The following is a 19456-nucleotide window of genomic DNA, read 5'->3' on the forward strand; positions in this document are numbered from 1 at the left end:
CCCTTTATTCATGTGGTGGCTCTTCTTTGCACTTTTTCTACTTCCAGAGTGTCTTTTTTATGAAGTGGTGCCCAAAACTGTTCTCCAAATTCAAGGTGTGATCTTACTAATGCTTTATATAGTGGGATAATTATGCTTACTTCCCTTTCATCCATACCCTGTATAATGCAAGATAAGATTGTATTTGCCTTTGCAGCTACTGCCTGACATTGGGTATTATTGCTAAGCATGCTGTCCACCAGCACTCGTAAATCCTTTTCCATCAAGGATTAACCTAATTTTGCCCCATTTAATCTGTAAATCGCATGTTTATTCTTGTTTCCAAAATACATAACCTTACCTTTATCTACATTAAACCTCATCTGCAATTTACCTGCCCAAGTTTTCAGTCTATCCAAGTCCTTCTGGAGAGAAATGATATTCTGCTCTGATTTTACTACCTTACACAATTTAGTGTCATCAGCAAAGATAGAGACTTTGCTCTCTATGCCAACCTCAAGGTCATTAATAAACAAGTTAAAAAGCAGGGGTCCCAGTACAGATCCTTGAGGTACATCCACTTACAACTTTAGCCCTACCTGAAAAGGTACCATTTATGACAAATGGTGTATTTGATTGTGTCCCTGCGGCATGGCTTATGTTGGTGAGACCACCCGGGAAACTTAAGGAGAGGGTGAGCCAATACAAATCCAATATCAGATGTCGGGTACAAGATCAGCCAGTGTCCGCTGATTTGTTTGTCAGCAGGGTACAGCGTTAGCCAGTTACAGGTACAAGTTATAGACCATGTCTTTAAACTGAGGTGTGGGGGCAACAGGGTTTTAATCCTTAAAAAATAAGAAGCCTTCTGGATACACAAATTGGGGACTTTGTATCCCCATGATCTCAATCGTGATTATGACTTCACGAGTTTCTGAAGATTGGACTTTGTACAGTATAAGGATGCTTGTTTTGGTTCTTTTTGGTGTGATGCAATTTGAAAGAGCGGCGTCTTGCCACTATGCTCCTTTTAGCCAATATATATAGCAAATGGAAATATTACTGTGTGCTCATTTGCATGTCTTAGACAGGTCTGCAACCCTGCCTTTCACCATTATTGCCCAGCCTACAGTGCTTCCACTGCAGCAAGGGATTCTGGGAAATGACAGCCAAATGAGCACACTGTGCCACCTTTTGATTCAAATCCATTTTGACATGGACCCCTATAAGCTTATGCTTACTGCATTGCACAGATTTTCCGCACAGCCTGGGTTAAGATGCATAACCAGTAAACCTATCCACAGACAGCCATTTCGACCTGGGTCTCAACAGTGTGAGGATGGTTATACTGGCTTTGCAATTTGAAGCTTGGATAGGTATCCACCACACATTAATTAAGATAGGGTGGGTAAAAAAAGTGACAAAAAAAATTGTGTGTGTGTATAACACAGAGGAACGCTGTTTCCCCCATCCTTTGGGAGATTCTGCCATTATATGGTGTATAGTGCTGGCTACCTGTAGCTCACAGGATGCTGAGTTGTCTGCCGGTGTTAGTGGGGATGTCTGGACAGGCTTCTGGGGTACATTACTGGTCTTTATCTCTACTGGTATAGCGCCTCCATCTGCTGCAGGCTCCAGTAGTATGAAGGCAAACCTGCAGAAAAACTACTCTACCCCCCTATACAGATTGCACACTGGGCAGGAGTATATTGACTGGAACCTTTTATTCCTTCTGCATACACAGCACAGTACTCTCTCTGCACAGTACAACTAGCAGGTCTTCCACCTCAGGACAGTCCCTGGACATCCAACTCTGGGGCTCAAGGCCTCCAGAGCCAGTCCTATCTCTTCCCTGACTCCCTAATAGAGGCAGGGGAAATGTATCACTCAACTCCCCAAAGGGAGTGGACAGTAGGTGCCAATGCCGGCTACACTCTTGTGTGAGTTCCTGTCTCTTTCAAGGGAAGAGACACACTGACTACATTTAGCAGGGCAGCCTCTTAAGTACAGAGGGGGAAGGTACAAGGTCTGAGCCCAGAATTGGACAGAACACCGGCTTTGTCCCACCTCATCTCCTGCCACTCAAGAGAGCTGCTTACTGTGGGGAAAATCCATGGATTGGTCCTGACATTGCCTGCACTGTTACCAGGACTTACATGTCAGGTAGGGCAGACTGGTAGCCAAAACCAGGCATGGCTACAACAGTATGAGTGATAATTACTCCCCTTCCATAGGGGACAGAAATCTATACAGGGACACAGACTATTTGAAACACACAAACCAAATATACTTATCTACTGTAAACACATCACAAAAGCAACCAAATGTGCTTAAGAAAGGGGAAATACAAAACCGGAGTGATGATGATCTCTAGATCTAATAATAGAAACTAGTCCACTTTATGGCGGAGGGAAGCGGTGTGGAGCTTGAGCAAACAGCGTGGTCCAGTACTGAGCAAACGCTCTGTTGGACTGTTATGCTGTAAACTATGATATTGTAAGTGCATTACAGGCATACCCCGGTTTAAGGACACTCACTTTAAGTACACTCGCGAGTAAGTACATCTTGCTCAATAGGCAAACAGCAGCTCACGCATGCGCCTGTCAGCACGTCCTGAACAGCAATACCGGCTGCCTACCTGTACCAAAGCTGTGAGCAAGCGGTGAGACTATAGAGCTTGTTACACATGTTATTTACATCAGTTATGCACGTATATGACGATTGCAGTACAGTACATGCATCGATAAGTGGGAAAAGGTAGTGCTTCACTTAAAGTACATTTTTGCTTTACATACATGCTCCGGTCCCATTGCGTACGTTAATACGGGGTATGCCTGTACTTACCTTTTTATCAAATATTAAAACGGAATAATTCTATTGGCGTTGCATTGCACTTTCTCCATTTTTGTTCTTGTTTTTTTTTTAATGAAAACAGGATTGCCTTTCCTCATGTAATCCTTTTTTAATGACATGCTCTACTGTGTATTTCATTTACCTCACTGTAGCAGTAGGTATGGAATACTTGTTTATGGCTTCAAATCAAAGGTCATATGGTGAATGGAAGCTGTGGTGCGTTTTTCATTTTTCATTAAATAGCTCAGAGTTATCTTTTTGACATTCATTAAACAATGATACCCCCACTGCATGATCCTCTGTGTTTGTGAACAGGTGATGCTGATGCTGCAGTTTCCTACAGCTACAGGTGTCTGACATTGTGTCCGGCACCATGCTCGATGGAATGCTTCTGCCTTATCGATAGGTAGAAATGTGAGGCTGAGTTTCTATTACTGCAAGAATCAAATGACATTTGCATACCAATTAGTTAATTGTGTTGGTTATGTTAGCTGTACAGTTTAGTGCTTTTTATCAAAGCAGTCACTTTTTTAAAGTCTATTTTGTGACCAGTTTGTCAGAAGAAACATTAGTGGTCTCTGCAATTGAGTTATACAGATAAATGTTTGTGTTGGATGGACCAAGCCACACAATGACCTCATATACTATAGTACTATGAATATTTCTTTATATGACCCAAGGAGGCAATTTAGTCATAAATGAAGATCTATTGTAATCAGATGATTACTATTGATTGCTGTTTAGACATCCTGATGAGGTAATTAGGACACACTACAAATAAACGAGAAGTGATTGATTTCCATCAACCTAAATCTTGATGGTTTCTAATTATGTTCCTTTTTCTTCGAATGACTAATAAACAAGCAAAAATATTAGATTATGAATTCACCTGGTTCAGCAAAGGCTCTTTAGAAAATTAATTAAGTTCCTCTCTATAGTGAACCCTATAAGATGGAGATGTTATTGCTGCTTGTAATTAAAAATTGGAGATAAAAATAGTAAAATAGCAAACCTCAATATTGAAGAAAATGCAGTGTATTATATATATATATATATATAGAATCCAGAATCCCTTGCTGCAGTGGAAGTGCTGTATGCTGGGTGATGATGGGGAAAGGCGGGGTTGCAGACCTGCCTAAGACATGCAGATGAGCATACAGTTGTATTTGCATATATATATATATATATATATATATATATATATATATATATATATATATATATATATATATATATATATATGCAAATACAACTGTATGCTCATTAGATTTGATTTGTTAGTTATAACACTTATTAATATTTAGATTTTCACATGTACACTAATTAGCTTAATCACGGTTTCACTTCACTAAGTAGCACTACTCTGTGTGTGTGTTTATATATATATATATATATATATATATATATATATATATATAAACACACACACAGAGTAGTGCTACTTAGTGAAGTGAAACCGTGATTAAGCTAATTAGTGTACATGTGAAAATCTAAATATTAATAAGTGTTATAACTAACAAATCTAATCATAAAATATATGAATGTATAAATAATTAATTAAACCAAACAAGTGATGTAGTGAAAAAACTGTGTGAAAAATCCAAAATAAGGATAAAGTCCAAATTATTTCACTTAATAATAATCCATAGGGAGTGAAAGAGTCCCAGCAAACAGATAGCTCCCAGGAGCTCCTTGCAGCTTCAACAAAGTGGTGTAGCCACCCACTATACACCTGAAGAAACAAAACAAAAAGAAGCGCAGGCCCCATAGCATGTAACTGGATATAAAAATGGGTATATTTAATAAAAAGAAGCAGTCCCTGGGAAGTACACTTACAGGATCCTAAAAGAACACAAACATTTGAGAGAAATCTCTAGGGCGAGTCATCAAACAGAGGTGGAGGAGTCAATGTATGATACTGTGCACCTGATTATCAAGGATTTCTGCATGCAGCTTCAGTACGAGCTCCCAGCGTCTTCAGCCTCTCACACTGCCTCACTTAGTTCCCTTCCGTGTGGAGTAAACAACAGGAGGGGGGGTGGGGGAGGATCAGCTGGATAGATTTTGCAGGCAGCTCATGAACTCCTCTCACACATCAGTATGCAATGACGTCACCACACCCTTACGCGTTTCATCACGTCGCGTGACTTCATCAGAGGCTGATTAGTCAGTGCAGGGTAGCAAATGGAAATATTACTGTATGCTCATTTGCATGTCTTAGACAGGTCTGCAACCCTGCCTTTCACCATTATCACCCAGCACACAGCACTTCCATTGCAGCAAGGAATACTGGAAAATGACATGCAAATGAGCACACAGTACCACCTTTTGCTTCAAAACCATTTAACGTGGTCCCCTATAAGCTTAAGCTTGCTGCATTTCACAGCTTTGAGCACAACCTGGGTTAATATGCATAGACAGTAAACCCACCCACAGACAGCTGTTTTGACCTTAATGGGTCTCCTCAGTGTGGGGTTGGTTATACTGGCTTTGCAAAATTAAGCAGGGATAGGTTTCACCACACTTAGTTAAGTTATGGTGGGTAAAAAAAAGTGACAAAAACCCTCCACAGTAAAGCATAAAGCAAATGAAAATATTACTGTATTGTCATTTGCATGTCTTAGACAGGTCTGCAACCCTACCTTTCACCATTATCACCCAGCACACAGCACTTCCACTGCAGCAAAGGATTCTGGGAAATGACATGCGAATGAGCCCACAGTGCCACCTTTTGCTTCAAAACCATTTAACATGTTCCCCATAAGCTTAAGCATTTCACAGCTTTGAGAACAGCCTTGGTTAAGATGCATAGCCAGTAATAATACACCTCAACCCCCTTATAACGCTGTGCTTGAGGTCCAAAGAATTCATCGCACTATAAGCGGATCGCATTAGAAATAATGTACAATTGTATGCATTGTACAATAAAGTATTTAAGATACCAATAATCGCGTTGTAAAGTTTTCATAAATACGAAAATTGGGAGCCACGCTTACATTGCGTTCTAAGCGGATTCGCGTTGTAACGGATCGCGTTATAACGGGGTTGAGCTGTATATTTATATATATAGTGTGTGTATACATACGTACATAAGTGGCACTCTTCCAATATGTAAGTCACCTAGAGTAAAGTGTGCACAAGGCGAAAAATAATAGATTCAATACTGAGAACACCAGCATGACTGACACAGCAGCACACAGCAGTCAGTCAGTAGGTTGCAGCAAATATGTGAATTAAACAAAATTCTACATTCATTTCAGCTCCATGGACCCCTGCTTCCTGAGAAACTTACCTCTGTATGGATTGCCGGTACCTCAGTGCTGTATAAAGCACCTGATCACGCGGGCCAATAGGAAGACGCAAGGGATGACATCACAGCTTCCTATTGGCCCGCATGATGCTTGACATTTAAGCTCAGTTTGATATCCCGCGCTGCCCAGCTGGAGCAGCTACGGCAACTCTACAGAGGCAATTATCTTGGGGAGCAGGGGGTCCTTGGGGCTAAATTCAACGCAATTCAGCTCCGGAGACCTGCTGCTTCAATCCTATGAAAGAAAGTTTAAAAAATGCAGCTTGGACTGCTGCTTTAAATGAGCAATTCAAGCAATATCCTACATTCATTTTTTTTTTTTTTAATAATAATGAATCAGTACTGTAGCATTAGATAATATTTACTACTTTTTTTAATTCAACTCTTAATGCCATTTTTAATGAGTTTTTATATATTGAGCATCCTTTGATTTTTATAGCAAGTTAAGCCCACTTCCCCAGCATGATCTTTAGAACACTTTCCTGTTTGTGATTAACTGCTGAGAATATTAGCAACAGATTAAGATGCAAACTGTAACAATTGATAATGTTACCTTAGATATATAAAAATACATTGTAGCTGCTGAGTTACACTGACTGAATATTGTAAACCTGAGGAAGAGAAGAGAACTCTCGAAAGCTTGTCCTGTGACATAAATTGTTAGTCCAAATAAAAAAGGTATCACCTAATACTGAAGAACTCATTTATTCTGCACTATCGCAACTGGACTAACACGGCTATTTCCGTGAAGGCCTCCCAAATGAACTTCCAGGTACTATAGTTGCAAGCCTCTCTTCTCCACGTTGCTCCAACAAATTTTCTGATTTCATCTTCCCATTTAACTTTTGGTCATCGTCTTGGTCTTTTAATCTCTCTTGGAAAGTGTCAAATACCATCTTTGACCAACGATGGTCACTTGTACTTGCGAGATGTCAGGCCCACTGCCATTTTAATTTCTTTATCCTTATGATGATATCACAGACGGTTGCTTTTTTTCGGCCTATTCATGTAATACCCAGCATACATCTCTCCATACTTCTTTACGTTGTCTGAATTCTAAGAATTATCTTTGCATTAAGGGTCCAAGTTTCACATCTATACATGAGCACAAGCAGAATACACTGGTCAAAAACTTTCTTCTTGAGGCACAGTGGTTCTCTTGAAATATTGTCATGTTTGTGTGTCCTAAAGTTCCTGTTGCATGTAGTATATATCATTTTACATATGACTTCTTCAGAAAGTACCAATGTTTTTTCAGTAACACATTACTAAATCAGTCTAAAGTGGATGTAACATTTTCTTACACTTTTTACATTGCTCCATTCTCTAATAATTATGTACAGGTATGTATATTTAAACATTGATGCTGTCATTAGCTAGCACGTTTTAATGATTGACAGTACAATACAAATGGGTTTATATTTTTTTATTTCAATAAAAATAGGAAGTGATACAACAGGAGAGGAAGGTCGGAGGACAATTATTGGATGAACCCAAAACTCTTCATTTTAAAGGAAGCACTCACAACCTGCGTTTGTCCATACATGATATCCCACACTCCCTTTGGAAAAGCAAATTGTTAGCCAAATATCAGGTGAAGTATAAAATAAAACCTAGCAACTAAAAATACCTCTTGTAAGCACATTGGCATGTCTCAGACAGTTCTGCAATCCTGGCTTTTCCCATTATCTATTAGCATACAATGCTTCCACTGCAGCCAGGGATTCTGGCTAATGACATGCAAATGAGCACACAGTGTCACATTTTACTTCAAATCCATTTTAACATGGTCTCCTATAAGCTTATGCCTGCCGTATTACACAGCTTTGCAGCACAGCCTGGGTTAAAACATTTTAAAGAGCTGTGAAGTGGGAGACATGTTGAATGCCAATGCAGGCTTCATGCGCACTGGGGAAGATTATATTTGCTCCTTGTGCCTCAGGCACAGGTAAACTGTTCCCAGCAGAGAGTCACATGTGTATTGTTCTAGGGATGATACTCAATTCATTAGTAACACCATATAGGAATAAAGTGATAATGCAATATAATGAAAGCGGGGGAAAGGATTTTCTGGTGATCATTTATTATCCTGTTTCACACAACATCTCTGCTATTTCTATTGCTTTAGGCTGCACTTACAGTGGCGGTGACGGCGCACAGCACGAAAACAAAAACATGAAGTCTGTTGTGGGTGACCATTGTGGGCGCGACCACAACAGAGCTGCGCAGCGACATGGCGCCCAAAATTGCTGAAGTCAGTGGATCTTGTGTTGGTGTGCGGCCGCCGTGTGACGTCAGCAGCACGTGAAGCGGTTCAGCCAATTATGGCGAGCCGTTCGCATGACGTCATGGGCCACGCCCCCGCCACGCTCCCTGTTGCCCTGCTGAGGTCTCCTGCACAAATGTGCAACTATCGCTATGGCAACGTTTGACGTCAGCGGTCGCGAGCATGTCGCCGCTACTGTAAGCGCGGCCTTAGTCAATTCTGCTACCCCCCTGAGAAGCTTTCATCAGTAGGGATGTGCCAACTAGGCGAAACATCATTGAAGACAGCTTGGGATCATGTGACCTGAGGTCACTTCACCCTGTATACTGCAATTTTCTTGCATCTTTGAGCAAGTGTCAACTTAGTAGAAAACGAGAAATGTAAGAGAAATTTGTGACAAAAATGTAGCAAAAACATTTGATGGCATTTGCACATCTCTATTAAACAGTGTTGTTTTGAGTGGCTCAGTGTAGATTGGATAGAGTACTAGGTCAGCATCTTCACCCCATTGCCTGCAGGCTGTACAACTTCTTTTCAGTGATTTCAGCTTCCATTAACCAGGTTTCACTCCATAGCCCATCCATCCCAGGGGGCCTGCGCAATATGTACTCATAATGTGCTGAAGTACTGGCTGCAGCAAGAGGCAGGATATTGCCTGTACTGCAAAGGGACAGGCTCCTTGCGAATAACAAGAACTGGTCCTTGTAGTACAAGTTGTATTTTTATTGGCATTATGTCTGTCACTTAGTGGCATCTGTTGTGCAGATGCCCAGATTTCTTGTTCTGAGTGAGGGGGAGGAAAGGTTTTGCTAAGATGCTGCTGCTGCTGCTGCTGCACTCAGTTCTACTTGCAGGCTTTTAAAGTATAGAATTTCCAATATGTGGCTGTGTTGCAATGCAGATGTTCTCTTTCCATGCTTTCACTTTGCATAAATTGTCTGGAGCAGATAGCAATTCAAGTATGGTACACTAAATAAATTACATGGAAAATAAATTTTGTTTCCGGAGCACATGATGTATTTTCTGGTGTAAACTAATAATACCTTCCCTTGTCTCTGTAATCTCCTAGGAAATTCCTTTTTATCACATCTGGAGTGGATGTCAAAGGAATCTTCACTGCATTTTTACCTTGGAACGCTTCAGCCTGAGCACTATAGAGCTGGCTTGCAAGTTGTGTGTAAGACAGGTAGAAGGAGAAGGGCAGATCTTTCAGCTCAACTGCATAGCCTCTGAGGTATGTATCAATCCATCCATCCAAGGAGAATGTTTCTTTCTCAAACTTTATCCCTAAGTTAAAATTAGTCATTACTAATGGCAAATGCAAGCTACTATTGGCTTTTCCAGGGAAATGATACCTATTCGGTGTCCATGTACAATGAACCAATTGATTGAGTTCAGGCGTGTTGGTTGGAGGCGTTGAGTAAAGATATATGCTGAAGAGTATTCTGATTCTTCAAAGGTGTAAGACTTGGTTTCAATTATACATTACATTTCTGCTCTTGGGTTGAGCTACCTTCTGGTATGGTTGCCATTAACTTAAACATATTGTGCATGCCACAGAGAACCATAGTCATCTACTGGCAGTGATGTGTAGACTGGATTACATCTATGTAGCTGATTCATTTAGTTCATTCTGGCTGCTTTTCATGCAAAAGGATCAGTATCTTTTATTTTCAGGTATGGAGGGGTTTGCAGGTATACAAGCGGAAAGTCATCCAAATAAAACCGTTTGATTGATTACAACAATTCTTAAAAGTGGTTACCGCAAGCTTTTCTATTAAATCCCTCTAGCAAAAAAAGTATAATTTGTATACAATACAGTCTGAGATTTAGTAACCTGGGAATCATAATGTGCTATGTTCCATATACTTGGTAAAACATCATTACAATAATTAATGACATTAAAAAAAATCTCTCTTCCCTCTCCCCTCTCTCTACTCTCTCTCCTCTCTCTCGCCTCTCTCTTTCCTCTCTCTCTCCTCTCTCCTCTCTCTCTCTTCTCTCTCTCCTCTCTCTCCTCTCTCTTCTCTCTATGCCAATAAAGAATATCACTTGTGAGCACATTCAAATGTCTTAGAGAGGTCTGCAACCCTGTCTTTCAACCATTATCATCTCGCATACAGTGCTCCCACTGCAGAAAGGGATTCCGGGAAATTACATGCAAATGAGCACACAATGTGTCACCTTTTGCCTGGAATATCCATTCACATGGAGCCCATGATGCATCAGCTTAAATGGGTTACCAAGGGCCCAGAGGGGAAATCAGACTATAGAGACACACATACATAGAGTCATAGATGCAGAGCAAACTGACAGAGAGTTAAATATATACACTGATCTAGAAAGAGCAGATTTACTCTCCCTGCAGCCGCACTTGCACACAGATTGTCATGGAGATCCTGATAGCCTCCTTATAGGCAGATTAATTGCAATTCAAGTCAAGGGTCATTGACGCATGATTGTATACGCCAACCCATACTGGCACTTAGTGTACCAAAGATTTCAGGACTCTGCAGTCACTCTGTGAGACTTGAGCAGTCTAGATTTTGAGGGCCCGTATGATTCCGAGTCCCAGTGGGAATTTTCAGTGGCCTAGTCCCAGCCTGCATATTATCTGAAACACAGTTTATCAGAAGAAAGGCAACACCTTTCCTGGTCAACTTTATCCCTTTCTTGGCTGATAGTAATAGCTGCAAGCTTTCCAAATCACTCATGCCTGAAGAAGGGAACTCTGTACTCCTGAAATAATCAGCCAACAAATTTGATTTGTTTATTTATGCAAACTCTTGTTTCATCTTAACAAGCTATCTTCATATTGACTTTCCTGACTAAATAAAAACAAATATTAGTAGTAGTTTTTTTTTTTTTTAACTGTCACTTATTTTTATCTCTTAATTATTCTAAGCTTTAACCTTCTGGGTGCTCCAGGACATAGCTACTTCGTCATGGGGTCTGGCACTCTAGGAGCTCCTCCTCCTTCCGGATAAAGGGATATTGCAATCGTGATCACTCTGAGGGGTCGCAATTTGCCAGAGGGGCGGTGGATCTTATTCACAAAAGCCCAATGCCATTTACCATGCACTAATGACCATAAAGTTTATTGGCTGATTGCAGTAAGCATGACTGTTTTTTTTTATGAATAATTACTAAATTAGCAACATGAAAACAGTATCTTAAGAATATCATGAATACATTTACCATGGGCTTTATTTTACCGTTTTCAATTAGAAAAGCTTGTCATGTAATATCAGAAGCATACTGCGATAAATACTTAAATGTTCTTCATATGCACGGCAATAAAATTAGCTCCTACTTTATATTGCTTTTTATTTTTATGTAGAAAGCAATTGTTCTGTTGTCTCCTGAATGATTTTGAAGACTTGCTCTAATTGAGTCATGCCTGTGTTCTCCACATAGGCCAAGATTCCATGGAGAACAATAAATCTGAAACCTCTGTTAAGTCAGCTATAAATATTGTGTTCCCCTTCAGCTGGCTAGAAATATGATGCTAGTAAACAGGGGGAGTATTGGATTTTAATCCAAGCACTTTAATAAAGTTGAAAAGAAAGGTGTTCACTAATCCATAAACAGAAATCATCTTCAATATAAATGATTTGTTTGTTCTTGTTTATGCAGGAACCTAGCTGCATTATTGATTTCCCTCTCATGGATTCAGCAAGTACCATTACTACCATTGTAGGACCGAGTACGTTCAGTATTCCCCTAACTATTCGACAGAAGCTCTGCAGCAGCCTTGATGCTCCTCAGACGAGAGGACACGACTGGAGGATGTTGGCCCACAAGCTGAAGTTAGACAGGTAGGTGTAGTGCTTACCAATAGCACAATAACACACAGGAGATCAGACAGACATGAAACCTACAGCACCCTGATAGCAGGCAGACTTTATTAACATATTTTGTATATGTCACCTCCTGTAACTTTTGTTGTCAAAACAACGCTGTACACAGTATTGCTGGTGCTGACTTTCACAATAAGCAAACCAGTCAACATCACAGTAGGCACTCCTTTGGAGCACAATATGTATGTGGTGCTTGCATATGACTGAGTCTTATTTGTGAAGCCTGAAAGCTTGTTCAAGTCAATAGCAATTGTAAGCCACTCATAATGTGGTTGGCTGCATTTTGGCTTCACGAATAAAGCACTAAATCCACAGCTATGCTAGAGTTCATTCAAGATGAATACAAAAAAGTATCCCTAGGATAACCCAAAAAGTAATAATGTCCTCATATGATGTGATATTAAGTTTGATACTCCAAATTGTCTAAAGCTTTAGTAATATTATATAGTAGCTTCATACACTCCAAACATTCACAGCTACAGTCTGCTCAATAACAGTGCTTTAACGCCATCTGTACACGAACAGACTACTATTATGGGCTGTGCTTTTGATTCATATTGTTTAGCGCCAAGGACCACGCACACTCAACATGACAGACCCGACATGCGGCCACAGTACTTTAAGATAGATTTGGGATAGAGGAACTTTATACGAAATAGATGTTATCAAAAAAACACATGAAATCCTCTCAATATATTGATCAGCAAAAATAGTCTAAAATTAACAAATGAATAAAGGAAGTGAAAATGTAAAGAATCTTTATTTGATTGGTCATGCTTCGAGGAGGTTTATTTTGTTTTTTCCTTTGAAGATGAAGCACATGGGGCATTAAAGAAGTTTTGTACAGATGTAGTTGATGTTATTGCTCCCGCTGGTGTGCTGCAGCTGGACATGCGCAGCGCACCAGCCAGAGAAGCAGCCATTGTTTTAATCAGCTGCGTGCGAGAAGGGAGTGGGGCTACTGTGCGATTTCACCCACGTGTGCAATAGCATTGGCTATATGTTATGGATTATGTAAGGCACTTTTCCCACATCAGACCACTGAATAAGTGTTCACGGTAAACATGAATGATAAGATCTAGGGATAGATATGAAACTAGAAACTTTGACACATATCCCACTGAGCTTATCTCTGAGCAGTTGCTCTCTTCACAGCCTTTATAAAAATGATCATGTGGAAGTTTCTGCTTGAAATGAGCTGACATGTGGTATCTTTACATTCCTGCAGGTATCTTAATTACTTTGCTACAAAACCCAGCCCCACTGGAGTGATCTTAGATCTGTGGGAAGCCCAGAACTACCCAGATGGAAACCTCAGCACGCTGGCTGCAGTCTTGGAGGAAATGGGCAGACACGAGACAGTTTTTTCTATGGCAGTAGAAGGAAAATATTGATTCACTCTAAAAATGAAGATGGAGGAGCTTATCAACAAATGGCATCTATGAAAGTTACAAATAGGTTAAACAAAAACATGGGAAAAAAGTATACAGACCAATGAATTTGACATATAATATTTCAAATGACTTTGATATAAACCTTTCTTGTATATTACCACATAAATGAAAAAAAAACATGCAAAGCTGTATCTTGAAAATTATAAACCAACCTGATGCTTATTCAGTGTGGCTATACATGGCTTGGTACAGGATTTTACAGTTTCCTAGGAAACGCGTTTTATTGCTATCCAGGTACATGGATAAACTTTCTTTACAATCCCAGTTCCAATGGACGTTGTTTACATCCAATAATGGACAGGGGTTATTGATACTGTTCCATGACTATTTATATTTTGTGTAAGCCATCTGAAGATGTGTCCCACTTGAGGCTATTTTAGGAAAGCAATTTCCAGTGAAATTCAGATTGCGCACTGATTACTGCATAAAGTGTCAGATAATCCTCATGCCCTGATTTTCTGTTTCCAGATCTGTTGTTGAAACAGAGTTCAATGTGAGCATTGGGAAACCCAATAGTCTAAGTGCTAAGCAGCAAAGCATTCCTCTGCCAACATCCTTGGCAAGACAAGACTTTATTTTTTTAAGTGATTTCACAAATGATGCGTCATGATCAGAAAGCAAATATAATTTGGGTTGCTTGAGAAGACGTCAGTATTGACAAAGATCATTTTTTTTTCCCAAAGATATTCCTGACAGATTTGGAAAATAGTGTCTTCAGTGGTTACTTTTACTATTACATGATGTTCAGTATTTTTTAACACAGATACCTTTACTAGTAAATACCTTTTTCTGCTTTAACAAATGCCGTATCTCTTTGCGTCTTTACTAGTTATAATGTCCAAGTCATTTTATTTTCATTTTTTTAATATTACAGATTGTTCTAATGATTCATGGGACAGCTAAAAGTGGAAAGATTATGATAAATGCCTGCACCTCAGTTTCATTGAAGCCCAAATCTTTGTTTCATAGCCACTGTGAACTTTATATTAAGTACAGGAGAACAGGAAATGTCCTGTAACACTTCATACATTGTTTAAGGAATGTTTATCGCATGAACCAGCTACTTGAAGGAACATTCTCCAATTCCTGCCCGAATAAAAAAAGATCATTACACATGTTATGTTTCCCAAAGCTCTTCCCTAAAGTATTCCACACTGATAGAAGAATGTTCTGCTGTCTGCCAGTTTGGTTTCTATGGTGTTAGAGCCTGTTGCTCTCTAACGCAACAAATTGGCAAGTCCATCTAAATGGTGTTTTGCAAACAATGGCTCCCACAGTGCAATAACCACTCACTGTTGATACAAGCAATATAAAGAAGCTAATTTCAATTCGGTCCTTTGATCATTCCTGTCTGTTGGGTATGAAGTGATCCGCTGTAAAAATAAGCACACAATATTCCTCTGAGTTTTGCAAATACATATGCAAAAATGTATTTGCAAATCAAATGTTGATATTTAAACTAAAGGAAGCTCTCATGATATTGTCTTTACACACTAAACAATGTTGCTGTGTAGTCTGGTTGATTTTATATGGATATTGTATCTGTTTCTACATAGGTGAGTAAAGTTAGATGCAGATGATGTGCTTATTTTTGTAGTGAATCCATCTTCATAGAAGTATGATAGATTCCCCATTGAAAATGTTAAAATACATTTAAGAAAAAGTAATTTTCAGAATCTTCCTTCAACATTTAGAAAAACTTGGTGGATGCAATTATATTAAATGTGTGTTATCACTCAGAGTGGAAGGGAAGAAATGCCCTGCATTACACCTTCTAATTGCAAATAAGCAAACAAGTAGGTTTACAAAGAAAAGGGCATATGCTAAAACACTTCTACCACTGCCTACTGTGGTTTAGCAAGGTTAGAGGGCAACAGAGATAATACATGGGATCTTTAATGTGTTATGTAATGGTCCAATATACAGTACTTTTGATAGGGCTTTGATCTAGGGAGAAGAATTACTGGTCAGTAGCCATTAGCAGTACTAAATAACGAAATGAGGAATCAGTAAACGTTTGTTATTTGAAATTTGTTTCTGTATCATTGGCTTTGCTGTAAACGTTAACAACTTAGACTGTTCTTCATTTCGCCATTAAGAACTCGTGTCATGAACATTTAATTCAAAGGCTAGTTCACTACATATTTTTCAAAACTCTTCACATAAGTGTCCCGTGACACATTTGACTGCAATACAATTTTGTTTCTCACTTAAAGCTGCATTTAAACCTGCCGTTTTAAAATAAATATGTGCATCAATACAATCTGCACACTGACAAGTGATTAGCTAAGTTGCCGATCGATCCATTCTCCTGTAATCGATCTCCGAAGATTCTGCTCAGGGTTCATTAAATCTCTGTTAGTGCTGCAGAAGGTTACCCAGGAAGCAAAGTTCTGTAAAGAAGATCATGTGACCAGGCAAGCACTAGATAAAATTGATGCACTGCTAGAGAGAGGGCAGGGCTCAAGAGCCAGAGTCTCTTTTAGAAGAGGAAGGGGATGTGACTTTGTAAATGGTTGCTATAGAAACAAAAATGCGTGTTACATTAGAATACATTAAAACATGTCTAACATTTGTTTTTTTTTAAATGCTAAAAGTATTTTCTCATAGTACAGAACGCATTTATTAAACAAAAAAAACTTGTAGGATATTTCTTGAACTGCAGCTTTAAATTGCAGGGGAAAAATATCACTGGCTGCACGTTTTAAAAATATTTATAATTTTCTAGATGTGAATGACACTGTCCTATTAAATGGTGTTAGTGGGGCTGTAGTATACATTCTAGTGAGAGGCTGTATATGTCTGGTAACCACTGTTTAGTAAGTGAGTTGGAAGATATACAATATCATTAACCTCTTCCCTAGTCGTGGATGGCTCTGCAAATCAGAACACATGAACTGTAGGCCTCCCACAGCCTAACATAGTTACAACGGTGTAGAGGATTTCATGAGGTACAGAATACATGACTCAAAATGCATAAACACATCATCTTGTATTAATCTAAAAAAAAAAAAAGTTTACTAATTTAACTGCATTTTTGCTTTTCAATAAAATTACCGTCTCATTTAGAAATTTAAATATTTTGATTTAAGTATAATATCAAAATTTGGAAGGAGAACATTTTTTTGTCTCATGTAAGAGGGACTCATCCTACTTAATTCATTAAGAACAACTGATGAGTTTAAGATGGTGATTGTGATGAAACAGAAGATTATCTTCTCACTTTTCTGTATGTAGAGAGGTTTCCCTTTTTTTCCTGTCTTCACATACTACCATCTACTCTGGGCAGGTGGCAATTATTTTGTTCATGCTTCTTATATTATCGGGGTATATTTATGAGGAATATTGTGCCTCTGAAATACAATTGCAAGGTGTTGGTATTGTCTTGGTAAAGATTCAACCTAAACGTAAAGCAAAGACGTTGCAGCAAAGACCTTCCCTTTTTCTTTTGTTAGATTATTTTGCATTCACAGTGCATTTGCCTTTTGCTTCCGCACTTGACCCCCTTACGTGCCAGTTGCTTGTAAACATATATTTTCGGGCCACCGTCTGGGCAATATTCCCATTAGAAAAGGTTATATTTTCTGTGCTTTGTTTTTCTAAGCTCGCTTTTAGTTATGTTAAGTTTTTGTTTTAAAATGACGTCTCATTTATCACGTCATTTGTCACATACTATTTAAAATGTGTACCCTGTTGTGTACAATGCCTGTTTTTAGGACTAGAATAAGTCTTGCTAGAATCTTGTCTTCAATTGAAAATCATTGAATAAGGACATGCATGCTCGGCTGTTTTTCAGTTCCATAGCACTGCGACTGTGTAGCCATTTTGATTCACTTACTGTAATTATCTTAATCCCACTGTTTAAAGTGTGCACAGACTGAACTGAAATGTATTGCACCATGATTTTTTCCCCCTGCATACATATATACAGTAACTCTTTTTATTTAGCTTTTAGATAGGCAATTGGAATGACACTGATTGGGAAAATACAGGTCAATTCAACAGAGCCTTTCCTAAAGCTTTGAAAGCTAACATAACTGAGCAAAGTCTTTTCAGGTATTTTTTTGTGGTAAGCCTTATGTCTTAACATTATGCTCAGAAGACTCTTGTCTTGCCAGCTACTCATTAGGAGTTTTAATAGGGTAGTTAACTGATTACAGAATAATCTATCCAAGTTCATAAAATTACAGAATGATCAATGCTGTGTGACAGGATGCAGTAATAGAATCATGGTATTCTCCTAGCATGTAAAATTGTGCTCATTAAGTTAAAACACTCATTAAAGGTACATTTTCTCTGTGACATGTTTTTCCAACTTTCTAATCACGTTGTCTTCTTTTTTTTTTTTTTTTGTCTTCATCCGATTCACCAGGAGTTTCATCCTCTTTATTTTCTGTCTCGGTTTTCCATAGCCGTGCAGGCCTGTTATCAGTCAAAATGCATCAGAAATGTAGTTAGAAAACTACAAATGGATCAGCATTTCATGATGACTTGAAGTTGGGTTGGTAATCCTGAGCTGGCACCAGGGTATATTGAGAACCGTAACTGTGGCAATGCTACAGCCATCTTCTTTTCTTTCATTCTTTGGAAACGCCATTTTCTCAACCATACAGCACCAGAGCATGTTTATCATGCAAATAACCAAATGCATGAAGGCAGCCATCTTTAATTTTATCCACATACAGATGCAGCCACCAATATCCAACGACTTGCCTGGGAAAATACTGTGGCTATGTCGAGTAAATGCTGCAACATTTCTGTGAGATTCTGCAGCCAGCTTAATGACCCATCGGATTAACATAGCGGGGGTCCCTGCAGTCTCATTCAGTTTGAATGGGACTGCAGGGACCCCCGCAATGTTAATTCAATGGGCCATTATTCTGGCTGCAGAAATCTCACAGAAATGTTGCAGTGTTATTGTGAGAGAGTCACAGATTTTCCCAGGCAAGTCATCGGATACTAGTGGCTGCATCTGTAAGACTTCTGTCTCCCATTTTTCTTCTAATAAAAAGTGCAAGTACTTGTACTACAGGGAAAAAAACATATTCCAAAAGGGTGAATTTGATTGCGATGATATTAAGAGTGAATCTACCTATACATATTTCATTCCACAACTAAAACGTAATGAAAAAGAATATGAAATTAATAGCTTTCTTACATTATAATCTTATCATATCAAGGTAAATTGACATGGTTCTCCTGTGAAAATAATGTGGATAACACAACATATGGGCCCATATTTACTAAACCGTACTCAGCTATTTGACTTGATTGATTGACTTGATAGGGTAGTGTGTGCAAGTTACTTGTAGCTGAGAAAGAAGACCCTAGATATCACTCAACCTGAGAAGCATTTCATTCTCAAGTATTTGTACTGCTGCAGTATTGCTACAAAAGTGTTACTTAGTTTTTTTGCCTCTACAGATATAGGAAACTATTTAGTTGTTGTCTTTTATTTCCCGACAGCTGTATTTACTATGCAATTCCTTTTTCTACAAAATGTTCTAAGAAAGAAGTGCTAAGCGTTGCATTCTTTGTATTTCTGTACAGTGGAGATGTAGTTTTATTGTTCTGGGTGTGCCTCTCTTTCCTCACCCTCTTCCCCCAGCCTTTTTTTCTCCTTCACTCTGTTTGTAAATGCCTGCATTTATTCAGTCGACCTGACATGTACAAAGTGTAATAATAAATTTTTAAACAGGTAATAAATTATATTTATAAGCAATTGGAAGTTCAA

General features: G+C 38.9%; 1 protein-coding gene across 4 annotated transcripts in view; it reads left to right on the top strand.

The window, feature by feature from the left end:
* The window catches only part of UNC5C (unc-5 netrin receptor C), a 345827-nt gene extending 327323 nt beyond the window's left edge, over window positions 1-18504 (top strand). For all 4 annotated transcript variants that reach the window (XM_075609721.1, XM_075609751.1, XM_075609741.1 and 1 more), the window contains 4 exons: window positions 7587-7736; window positions 9478-9642; window positions 12045-12226; window positions 13497-18504. In XM_075609721.1, the coding sequence (XP_075465836.1) occupies window positions 7587-7736; window positions 9478-9642; window positions 12045-12226; window positions 13497-13662 (663 nt within the window). In that variant the 3' untranslated portion in view covers window positions 13663-18504. The remainder of the gene's footprint in view (window positions 1-7586; window positions 7737-9477; window positions 9643-12044; window positions 12227-13496) is intronic.
* Window positions 18505-19456: the final 952 nt, after the last annotated feature.

Source organism: Ascaphus truei, chromosome 1 (assembly GCF_040206685.1).
Source record: "Ascaphus truei isolate aAscTru1 chromosome 1, aAscTru1.hap1, whole genome shotgun sequence".
Classification (NCBI taxonomy): domain Eukaryota; kingdom Metazoa; phylum Chordata; class Amphibia; order Anura; family Ascaphidae; genus Ascaphus; species Ascaphus truei.